Here is a 12,548-nt window from a genome sequence, read left to right as displayed (position 1 = left end):
TCACACACCGCCCCCAAGTTTGAACAAATGTCACTGCATTGAGGTAAGTTTGTGGTCATTTTGTTTGTTTGTTTCAACAATGGTTTACTCATCGGTATTTGAGAATGAATCTATTTTTGAGCAACAGTCTTTTGAATTGAGAGGCTGGGAATGGGGGAGTGGCCACCCTCAAACGGTGCTGACGTGTGATCACTTCATTATTCATCCAGCCCCTTTTTAGTTGAAAAGGAAAAGATGTTTCGATTTGACCAGGAAGTTAGACATTGTGTTTGTTACTTGTTGCATTTTCGTGTGTATTGTTGACGTTAAGTTGTTTGTTGAGGTCAGGGAAATGCGATGCTTGTGTTTGCTCAGGTTTTTTTGCATCAGGATTAATTGCAAAGCACACAAAAATCAACTTTGAAGAAGTGATTTTGAAATATATATTTAAGTTTGCTGGGAAAGTTTTCCATGGAAAATGAAAAGCTGGCACTAAGGCCATCAAATAAAAAGGGTGTATTATATATATCAAATTGGTTTTACTGAAAATATAAATTTCCGTGGTGGAAAATTTCTTTGAAATCTTTTTTAAGTGATTTTTTTTTTTTTTGAGAAATAAGTCAAACAATTAGTTTTGATCTTGTAAGTCCAAACCGAAATCTGATGTTTTTAAACCGTGAAAACATATTTTTGTTGTGTTTTTGGGGTTGTTTTTGTACTTTGTGTGTGTTTCGTATGACTCAAATTGAGCTTAAATGTTTGCAGTTTTGCTGCTTCATGTCTGTTTGATCACCTGGTCTTTGTTTAATTCTTGACCCAAGTTAATGTTTCATGTTTCACCCTGGCAGAATTTTTTTTTCTTCGGAAAAAGACCTCGAATAAATTGTTAAGTATTTTACTGTTAAGTATGTACAAATTTATATACATGATACTGTGGTCTTCTATAAACACTGTAGTTTACCACATCCTTCTTACATCTGACTTTATAGTTCCATGATCTGACCATCTTCATTCCTGTTTTTCCCCCATCTTCTAAGAAAGGCCCAAGGGGTTGCTTGGCTTAATAAATACGTCTGCAATACCAAGGTGTTTAATCCGGGGATTAGAGACTTCTTAACTGTCCACAGTAAACATCTCCCTGTTTATCTGAGATCCTCTAATGTGTTACACCAGTAATGGCTGTCTTTGTGTGTTTATTTTGACCAGTTTCAAATCAATACACTGAGTTGAGCTAGAAGGTATTGGATTTTACATGCACTTCAGAAGGTAGCTTTTTGTTTTCTACTTGATGTTCCATTCTTGATGGGCATCTTGGCAAGATCTTGAAGACACTTCACAGGGTTCTATTGTGCTCTTGGAAGATGTTGATGTGTTTTGTATGGAGATGAGCAGTTGTTTGTAAACCAGGAGTTAAGGTACTGTGGCTGCAAGGGGATATCACTCATACAAAAAGAATGTAATGTAGCCATAAGGGAACATCGTAGTTTACAATAATAATCTAGTTAGGTATAAGAAGACATCACCAATAGTGAATGTAGTTATTGGATACTAATCTATCCTCTGCAAAATTCATGATCAGGAAGTGTGTTCAATTTAAAGTTTTTGCTTAAAAGTAATGACTAGATTCTAGCTTCAGATAGAAAAAGATTGTACATCCATAGAGGTTGAATTGGATTATACGCCCCATTATGGTAGAATAAGGTTCATAGAGGTAGAACTAGATTACTAGATTTTAACTCATATTATACATCCACCTTCTTCAACCTCTTTATCAAGTTCCCTATTTGTATGTCTGACTCATTCAAAGTTTAGAGAGAAGGTGCCAGACTACTCTCCCTTCCAGCCTCAATTTTGTTACATTGGTGTGAAAAGGAGAGAAAAACAAAATGGCTGAACAATAATTAAGGTCAAAGGTTAAAGTGTGGAAAACTTTGGCGATTTGAGTGTATTGGTTGTGCATACAGTACCAGATTACTGTTACTTGTTCAGTAGTACATAATAGGTTACTGGGTGACTGTTTTATTGACTTGGATTGGAGTAGGGTTTTTATTATCAGTTTGGGGGTGACTCATGTTGTAAATTAGCAAAACATTTTCAAACCAACCTGTCTGTGAACTCAATCCTTTCATCTCTTGTACTTTGAAACATTCTCTACAATAATAACCCACCAAATCCACCATTACAACCCGCAACAAACATCTATTGAGCAAGCAAAATGTTCCTCAATAGTTTGACTTAATCCCACGGCATGGTGACTGCAGGTAACACCTCTGCCAGCTGAGTGTTTTTCAGAGTAATAATTCATGCTTGGCGTTGCCTTTGATACAACCCGCCCCCGCTGGACCCCCTGGATACCAAGCTACCCTGACTTCATCACACAATCTGACAACACAAATATTGGGATACCGTGCAATTATAATATGCCTCTCTGCGAATCATGTTGGGTGATGATGGACAGGGGACAATCAATAAAGTTTTAAGGTCAGTTCATCAGGGGATTAGGGGAACAAGTTTTCAACCCTGCTTTAGGGCAGACTTGACTTCCTGGTTTATATAACTTCTTTAGAAACGTAAATTATTTTATTTTTTATTCTTTTTTTTATATAGAGTTGTAGTAATTAATAAAGCATCACTGTTGGGGTTGAAACACACTGCCTAGTCTTTTTCGACTGGTGTTGTTTTCACATGAGAGTACACAGTCTACTAAGCAACAACTTCAAAAGTGCACATTATGATTTTAAACAGTTTGTTGCCGCCCAGTATGTCCTTCTCCCAGGCATTCAAAGTGTTTTTTCTAGTAGCAAAATGCCATTTGCAACAAAATGGCGCATAACTGTTCTATTTTTCCCCCTGGAATTACCTCCAAAGACATGGTTTCCCATTTGCAGACCTGGAATTAAACAGTCATCTTTTTCACAGATCATATGAAATAGGGATGCTTTTCAACACTGAATCCAGGGTGTGGCGGTTTCAGTCTTCTGCCGTATTCAGTTTTCCGGGACTCAGTACGGCACTAACAATTGACTACTTTCGCTACTGTGCGCAGGCGTCGCATGACGTAATGTTACTGTATTTGGTCATTCGGAAAACTGAACACGGCGGAAAGTTGCAACCGCCACACAGGGGACTAGTTGTTTGACTAGAAATGGGAGACTTTTGGGACGCTTGGTGGCAGCAGACTTACCAGGTAAAATCCATTGTTCTCGGTAATGTGCGCATGGCTCAGAACTACAAAAACAATGGAAATAAACCTGGTAAGTCTGCTGCCACCTAGCGTTCCAAAGTCTCCTGCAGACCACTGTTAAGGGAGAACACTGCTACACTAAACTGACTAGTTTTTCAATTTCAGTGTCTTCGTTTTTTTGAAATAAATTTTCCACAAATATCCACCGATTTCATCATGCCACTTGCCTGACTTTTCCCAGATATAACTAGGATAGTTTATTTGTCTGGATCATTGCATTGTTGCCATTCTGTGGTTGAAACTGCCCGGGCCGAGTCCCACGCTCCCACCCTCTCTTTGAACCACCAGGCTAACCCTCAATGGAGGCAACGATGTCTCAATCAATAAGAAGACGTTTTTTGATGACTGTACAAGTTCAGGGTTACAGGTCTTTAGTTAGTGTTGTATCCATAGAGCAAGCCTTGCTCTAAGGATGTTGACAACCGTTGCTGAGTTTTGTTTCCCCTTGAGCTATCCTCAGGATAGTCTTCGCTTCAGAAGCTTGGCCCAGCTTCGCAGAACCCTCAAAAGGAAAAGTATTTCTTGAAGTGACTTTTCCTGGCACAGATTAGCGGGAGTTCGGTCAAGAAGTCATGAAGAAGTCATGGAGTATTTGAACTGGTTATCTGTCCTTGCTTAGCAACACACTTAGCAGATATGAAAAGGGTTATAGGTTTAACCAAATACCTTCCGAGGATGTAGGCAATTTCTTACTTGAATAACTATCTCAATTTTTGTTTTCATAAAGTAAATTTTGTCAATTGTAGTTGAATGAATTTGGCCCAAATTCATGCCTCTGCTGACCCGGAGTGAACCCCCCCCCCCCCCCCCCCACTAAAACAGCACTTATTGGAGCAGGCAAATCCTAGTAGATCTCAATTAAGCAAGGATTTTGTTGCTTTTGAGTGTACGTATTTCAATTTATTACGCATCTCACTTACACAGGTGGCGCAGAAATTTTGCGCTAATCCTGTGAGTGGATAATGATGATTGTACTTTGTTAGCATTCTGTGGTAAGCAAAGCCACTAATTAAGTATAGTTAAGAATATAATGTCTGTGCTGTAACACAAGATCCGTTCAGAACAGGAGCTATAAGATTATTATTAAGACAAACTATTAAGTTATAAAAATGGTTGACCACACTGACACTGATCGAAATAGTTAAACCACTGTTTCTATTGTATCCAACTTAAATCCATTGGTGGTGTTTACTGAGGAGGTTTGATCCATTTAATCCCATCGCTTAATCCCCTTACCCTTGAGGGGATAACAATTGATTCGTATGACAGGGCTGGATCGGGCATACAGTCCAAGGCTTTCTCCGCTACCCCCACCATGCTGACATGTCATCATTCATAGCAGCATTGTCTTGCTGCGTGGTACCAGACAGGTCCGTTGATTGTCAATGTTTGTGAGTGGTAACCTTGGGTCGGAATAGAATTCACAATGCAGGAACAACGTTGTCGTTCAGTCATCTGTTCATATGTTAATGAGGTGACTATGTTGCCTTCAGTTTTTTAAATTGAATGGACACTTCTCTTTCTCTCCCGAAATGTGCGGCCATTGATGATGAAATATTGAGGCATTGTCTGGTGGCATGGGTCTTTTTGTTCAGTTTCACAAGTGGAGTATTTTTAACCATATGCTGTGGTGGTATATGTTGCACATGTTGTAGTTTTGTAAGTACACTTGGTTGAGAGTCTTAGTGGTTTTTAAATTAAAATGAAAAAATAAAAACTTGGTTTGATGGTTTTAATTTCTCAGTACCTTTTAAGTGAAGGGAATTTGTTTGTGATATGCTGTAATCGTGTCAATTTCAAACATCCTTAATATGGGAAAGTTTAATTTTAAATACATGTCATTTTTCTTGGGTGTTTGCTAATCTTTCAAGTTTCTACAACATGATCGCAATTTTGTTCGTGTGAAAGTATAGGTTTAGTTAGGCTGTATTCTAAAAGAAAGTGGTGTTTTTTTCATCATAAATTGTATGATATGATATGAGAGAGAGAGAGAGTATAAAATGTACAATGTATTGGTCAGAACTGATACTTAAACAGTATTTTTTAAATTTTTATATTTCTCATCCATCAAAAGCAGTTATTGCCAATAACAGGATGCACAGGAGATGATGTATTTAGCGCTATGTAAATGTGTTTTATTATTACTGTTTAGTTTTCGATGCAGGACAAAAAAACCAGCAGAGGAGAAACGTGTGAAAAGAAACAACCTGATATCCCAAGAAGTGTGTGTGGTCCAAAGTTTACAAACTTGAAAGTCCTCCTCACTAAACCTGTTCTTGTTTCATTTTCATTTTCTTTGTGAATTCAGGAGTGGATCAGACTTACATCTACGCCAAACGATGAAGCAGACAGATTATCACAAACCCCCGTTACAAGACGTTAGTCCACGAGACATTAAATCCACGCACATCTACGACGTCCAACCACAGATGTACAAGAAGTCATCAAATGACTACTATGACATTAGAAAGTCTCCGGATTATGACATTCCACCTCAGAGTGGTGCAAAGACAATAGGTGGAGTAACACGAAGAATGAAGAAAGGAGAAGCGTAAGTATTCAGTTTTGCTTTATAAAAAAATGTAAAAACATTGTGAGTTGAACAAAGAATCATTGACTAGATGAGGATTTGAATCTGCGTCCTGTTCCGGATTAGCGTGCTGTCGTCAAAGGGAAATCTGGCCTACATATGGGCTGAAGGAGGATGATTCAAAAGAGGGTGCTTTTCGAAACAGTTTGAATCTCTACCAACTGAGCTTTCTAGCCTTAATGTTGGCGATCTCCCTATTTTGTCAATATCTTTGTTTGGGATGCCAGTCTGAAGCCATTCAACCTGTGACTGCTTTACAACGTAATAGATCCTGCCGCTTCCTAGGTTGTCCCGTAAACTTGGGTGTGAACCCTGATTGGCAGTTAACAGTTCAACGGCTTCTGACTGGCACCTTCAACTAAGATATTGACAAAATGGAGACACTAGATGGCTCCTCAGTAGGTAGAACGCTGGCAGGTTCAGTTTCCCATCTCGTATTTTTTTTTCTTCTTTTTAAAATAACATTTCTGTAAAGAGATAGTTACAGTTGGTAGAGCGTCGGCACGTTAATCAGGACGTCTTTGGTTTGAGTGAGTCCCACTTGAGTCAATTTTTGTTTGTTTGATAACCTAAAATCATATTTGATATGCCCTACGAAAATACACAAATAAAAACAGTCATAGGCAAATTCTCTTTCATGTTTTAACAAATAACAATAAATTGGAATCAATTTATAAATAGGTGTTTGTATAATCCTTTAAAACAGAAGAATTACATCTAGTGGTGAATCAAATATTGTCAGCCATCGTCTGTATCACAACAATTTACACCACAGACAAGTCTCAGATCCAAGTATCATTCAACAAGTTCAACCACACAAGTCAAAGTCGGTTTACAAACAACATTCTTTGAGCCTGAAACTAGTGTCTATAATTCTATTTTATTGTGTAGATTTACAAACGGGCTGCATAGTTTAGTTTGTCTATAAATATATCCCCCTAGCACCATGGAATCTGGTCACAAAGGCATTCCCTCAGACCAATTGAGCAAGATCCAAGGCCCAATTCTTTAACGCCTAAAAGCACAAAAACTTGCTTAGCATTGAAAAGTCATGCTGATAAGAAATAGATTGCCAGCCAAAGTTTCCTACAGTAAGTTTACATTGCTGTGGCAGATACCCTGCTTACTGCTGAGCAAAGGAATTTGTTCAGCACAATTTTCTGCTAGTAACAGTTCCATGAACTTGGGCCCAGACGAGCAACATTCTCTTGGCTCATTCTGGTGCAAACATGGCTGTATCTCTGGTGCCATGCTTATAAATAGCTACTGGGCAAAGGAATTTGCTAAGCACAACTTTCTGCTGAACAGTTTCATGAACTTGGCCCCAGACATGCCATATTCTCTCGGTTCTATTCTGGGGCAAACCTGCACTCGGCCCCGACACCTGCCAAAAAGAATTTCCTCTACCTAGAGCGGCTGAACTTGAACAATGTTGACAGGTCATTCTATAACGGACTGCTGATATTAATCTACCACTTGTACATGGCCTTTGTAGAGTGAGTGAATTTGTGATCCATTCCAGCCATAGTTGGTTGGTAAGTGACTGGTTGTGGCGGCCACTTGTGAATTTCTACCTGGCCTTTTATGGCTTCCCATTGGTTCATTATCCCCAGGCTAATCGCAGCTATTACTGGTATGGTGGGAGTTTTCATTATGGAGCATGTAGTTGGTGTTGTTCAGTCACCTCTTGTACAGACATTTCACTGGTGCAAATCGGATATTGTGGAATACAATTAAAATAGTTTTCTACTTTGAAATATAAGATTTGTTCTTCTTGATTTTTTTTCCCCGGAGTTCATGTAGCATGATGATTGGCACGAAATCATAATCATGTGATGAAGACTGCAATGTTTGACGTCAATGTCCATTTTATTTTCACACAAAAAATTCAAATACTGACAAACTCACTGTCATTCTCTGAGTGTTAAAAGTGATATTCAGACACAGTTTGCCTCAAAAGCTTTGAAATAGAGAAGGAAATTTTGATCATTAAAGGTGTTTTAAGGAAGCTTAGAATGCACTACAGAGCATCTAGACTTCAAAATTTTCCCGGGGCCCTTGAGCGGGACCCCATGCTGTAGGGGGCGAGCGCTTTGCGCTCACAAGGATGGGACTCACTATTCCAGACTAGAATCAGGGTTTTTTTTAAGCGAGCTATCACATCCCTGAATTGGGTTGATAATCCTGTTTTTATCAAGGCAAGGAAGAAATTTCATACCAAGCAAATTGGTGTGCTTAGCTTTGCAGCTGTATGAACTTGGGCCCAGATCTTTATATAGTCACAAGGAGCTCTCTGATTCAAATTCATCAGATTGTTTTTTCAGTAATAAACAACACTGTAGTTTATCTTTTAGCAGTTGACTGTTTTGTTTGTAACTGTCACAGCAGCTAGAAATCATCGCAGGTCTGCACCCTCACAATAGCAACAACTCTAACATGAACTACTTGTCACCACTTTTAAAATATTATGTCTGCACTTGCTGCACTACTGTAGTTTACGACCGACATACCTCATGTAGCTAGCGAGCAGTCACTGTTGTTTAGTCGGTGACAATAGCATGTGCTGTGACTGGTGACTGAGAGTGGTTTAGATGCTCTATGGTTTAGTGTTGGGCCCCACATTGGATGCTGTTTGAACAACACCGGGATTCAGTCACTCATTGTGTACGTTGACCTGTGGTTGTTCGTGGAGCATAACTGACTGTAATTCATGTGAATTCAGGTGTAGGCCGTTGGTCTCAGCATCTCTATGGTATCTACTACAACTAGAGGCTCTGCTCGGGTTTCTATCTGACGTTTTGTGTCCGTGTTGCGAGGATTAAAAAAAACTGATGGTGGATTCTTCAGGACACATGTATGATTGCTATAATCACAGATGGATGTTTATTTGTGCTTCTTTATGAATTGATTGAGTGACTGTTGTTATATGCTGCTGGATTATGGTGGATGGAATATATTTGATGCTGAAAGTGTGTGATAAACATGTACCACCACCGCAGAGCAAGGAACTGTGTTCAATTTGAATTGTGGTAAGTTGACTTTGCTGTATGATGGGGTGAAACCATGGATGTAGAAATTGTGGAATTTAGCAGCAGTGCATCCTGTGTAGACTTGTTCAGTTGTGTGATAGATGTGGGAAGCAATTTCAAAGTTGTAAATTTATGGCAGGGATTTGCTTCTGGGTCTTAAGTCTTAAATTCACATTTTCGTTGGATTAACATTCAGTTCAGACAGAGTAGGAAATCAGACTTTAAAGAATGTGATGTTTCTATTTTGTGAAGTCTTTTGTCAACTTCTCTCTGAGGGTCAATGATTTACTGTCAAGAATCTTCAAGAGAAAAAGAAGATTGGTTTGACTGAAAAGATCCTACCAGAACTAGAAAGATTTTTGTACGAAAGTGAAATACCGGCAAAGTTTATCAATATTGATATAGTATTTGAAATTGAAGGATCGCGCAGATCACATTTGCTTTAAATTTTGATCGACGCAATTACACAAATTCAGATATGTATGATTGTGCAAGACCTGTGACCCTTGTATGGGAAAAAATTATTTAAATTCTTCAAAAAAACATTGTCAAAAATAATACACCTGTCCCTACCTGTACACCATGAACAGAAAATTAATGTGTCATCAAAATTATGCACTAGGATGGATACATAGAAATTTAACAAGACAGGCTACGTACACCCAGAGCTAGGTGTAGAGTGTGGGGAACTGCAACAACATGTGATCATATTAAGCCAGTTTTAATCCCCAAATTGCATGTGCGAGTGCGGGGTGCCAGACTAGCCTGTATGTTGTATTGGGTTTGGACCAAAAATGCCGTCCAGCAACCACAAGTTCAAAGAAAACTGGTCCCTCCATGTCACCGCTCTCCCAATATGGCATACACAGCTCTGCGTGAATACCCTTTAGTGCCCTACCCTTTTAAAGCCATTATACACTTTCGGTAAACAGTATTGTCCAAGTCCCACACTTCGTGTATCACAACTTATATATAAAACAACAAACCTGTGAAAATTTAGGCTCAATCGGTCATCGGAGTTGGGAGAAAATAACAGGAAAACCCACTCTTGTTTCCACGCATTTCGCCGTGTCATGACATGTGTTTAAAACGAGAATTTATGTTGTTTTACCGTTTTCTCAAAAAGTAAAGCATTTCATGGACTAATATTTCAAGAGAAGTCTTTCACCATTACCTTCTGTAAACCCTGTATTTTTGTAAATCTGTGAACTTTATTTTTTTTTTCTGTACCGAAAGGGTCCAATGGCTTTAATACATTTTGTTTATACCTGTCAAACCATATTTTGTATACAAGAAACATTCAGTATGTTGGTAGTTGATGGAACCATAAGTGTATGGCTTTGGATACTGTAGGGATGATATATGATAGTGGTTGTGAGTTTTTGGCCTGAAGTAATGTGCATACCGTGGCATACCAACTCATGAGTCAGTAGGGTTGGAATTATCTGCAGGCAGATAGTATGGGTACTGCACTGCAACATAAAACCACACTGGCTATTTTGGGATTTGGTTTATTTTCCTTATCAACTGATTTCCCCTCATTTTTCCCTTCTCAGTAATATCCCTTAAAGGCACTGGACACCTTTGGTAATATTGTCAAAGACCAGTATTCTCGCTTGGTGTATCTCAACATTTGCATAAAATAACAAATCTGTGAAAGTATCTCAACTCACTTGGTCATTGAAGTTGCAAGAGACTAATGAAAGAAAAAACACCACAAATTTGTGTGCTTTCAGATGCCTAAAATAATATTAAAAGACTTCAGGCCTGAAGCCTTTTAATATTTGAGTAAGAAATTACATGTAGGGCCTACCTCTTTCTCAAAAACTACGTTACTTGAGAGTGAGCCGTATTCTCACAATGTTTTATACTATCAACAGCTCTCCATGGCTTGTTACCAAGTAAGCTTTTATGTTAGCAATTATTTTGAGTAATTGTCAATAGTGTCCAGTGCCTGGCCAAATGCCAGTTACATTTATTGCTCCATGGTTAAATCTTCTGAGGACTCCAAATCCCTGCTTAGCCACAGTAGTTGAGATTACTAAACATTCAACACATAGGCCTACACCCAGCAAGTTACCCTGCATGTTGACATGTGTTTTAAGAAAGAAAACACTGAAAAAGGGTTACCTGTTCTTTGCGGATACCAAACCAGAATATACAGTTTTAAGGATAACTTTATCATCCATTTTTTATATTATAATAAAGTATACCTTTAAACTTGACAGTAAAAAAAAGTTGTATACATTCCACAAAGATTCCGTTGGAAGTGAAGGATTAGAACTAATCCATACAGGATTATGGCATTCTTTTCTTGGAATGTTGCCTATTTTGCAGCTTGGTTTATCCACTGTGTGCCACCTGTACCTTTTATGTACCACACAATGGCCTTGAGAAACTTAACACAAAAGGAACACAAGCATTTTGAATTTTTCTTCAAGAGCTGACAGAGTCAAACTATTTCTCAAATTGTCAAGGTTTTTTACTCTACACATAAAAAAAATGGACAGTATTATATTTGATAAGGCCGAGTGAAAAAAATAAAAAAATAAAAAAATGTTCAGAGTCCAGGTTCATGAAAAAAGGAAGCATGAGGGACATGTTTTTAAAGCCACTGGACACTTTCGGTAAACAGTATTGTCCAAAGGCCCACACTTCGTGTATCACAACTTATACATAAAGTACAACCTGTGAAAATAACAGGAAAACCCACCCTTGTTTATGCACATTTCGCCGTGTCATGACATGTGTTTAAAATACATTATTAATTCTCGATCGAGAATTGAAAATTGTTTTAATTTTTTCTCAAAAAGTAAAGCACTTCATGGAATAAAATTTCAAGAGAAGTCTTTCACCATTACCTTCTGTAAACCCTGTAAGTTATTTGTAAACTTTTTTTTCTGTCCAGAAAGTGTCCAATGGCTTTAATACAAGATGGCTGCCTTTCTTTATAAATATGTTGAATAACTACTATATCAAGGTTTTAACTAGGATTTTGTAAAAGAAAAGGGTGTCCGAATTTGCTTGAGATTTATAATCTTGGTGTCCAAATTGTTCCCTTACAATGCAATAGATGTAAACAACAGACACAATAGGGTGTCCAAATTTTAAAAAGGATGTCCACAAGTATAACAGGGTGTCCAAACACACACAGCCAACCCTCTGACTCTGACCATAGAGCAAGGACAAGTAGCCATATGTCGGCCATTTTGAAATTGACACCAATGGTACTTTTGTTATTGTTCTGTCTGTTTCTTTTACATGTAAAAAAGGGCGTCAAATTTTTAACAGGGTGTCCAAACACACACAGCCACCCCTCTGACTCTGACCATAGAGCAAGGACAAGTAGCCATATGTCGGCCATTTTGAAATTGACACCAATGGTATTGTTCTGTCTGTTTCTTTTACATGTAAATGGCAGATAAAAAAGGGCGTCAAATTTTTAACAGGGTGTCCAAGTGACACACAGACACCCCTTTGACCATCCATGCTGTGACCATAGAGCAAGGATGATGTTAAACCGTATATGTCTACAATTTTGAAATTTATACCGATTAGTTTTTGTTCTGTCTTCTTCTTTATTTATTGACAAACCAATGTAAAGTGGTAAGTCTACTAAGCCTCTTTCACATCCTGTGGATGAACTCCTCATCTCAGTTGATTACATAATTCATGAATGAGTACAATAGTAGGTTAAAGACAGGAT

At 38.3% G+C, this 12,548-nt stretch overlaps 1 protein-coding gene across 9 annotated transcripts in view; it reads left to right on the top strand.

Moving 5' to 3' along the window:
- Positions 1 to 12,548, top strand: part of LOC139936218 (uncharacterized) — a 132,479-nt gene that overhangs the window by 75,597 nt on the left and 44,334 nt on the right. For 8 of the 9 annotated variants that reach the window (XM_071930992.1, XM_071930991.1, XM_071930993.1 and 5 more), the window contains one exon: positions 5,532 to 5,774. In XM_071930992.1, coding sequence (XP_071787093.1) covers positions 5,532 to 5,774 — 243 coding nt within the window. Of the gene's footprint in view, positions 1 to 5,531; positions 5,775 to 8,484; positions 8,843 to 12,548 lie in introns of those variants that run through there. The other variant, XM_071931000.1, reaches the window with a different exon arrangement.

Source organism: Asterias amurensis, chromosome 4, assembly GCF_032118995.1.
Source record: "Asterias amurensis chromosome 4, ASM3211899v1".
Taxonomy (NCBI): Eukaryota; Metazoa; Echinodermata; class Asteroidea; order Forcipulatida; family Asteriidae; genus Asterias; species Asterias amurensis.
Note: the sequence above shows the minus strand (reverse complement) of the source record. Positions and strands in the feature narration are given on the sequence as shown.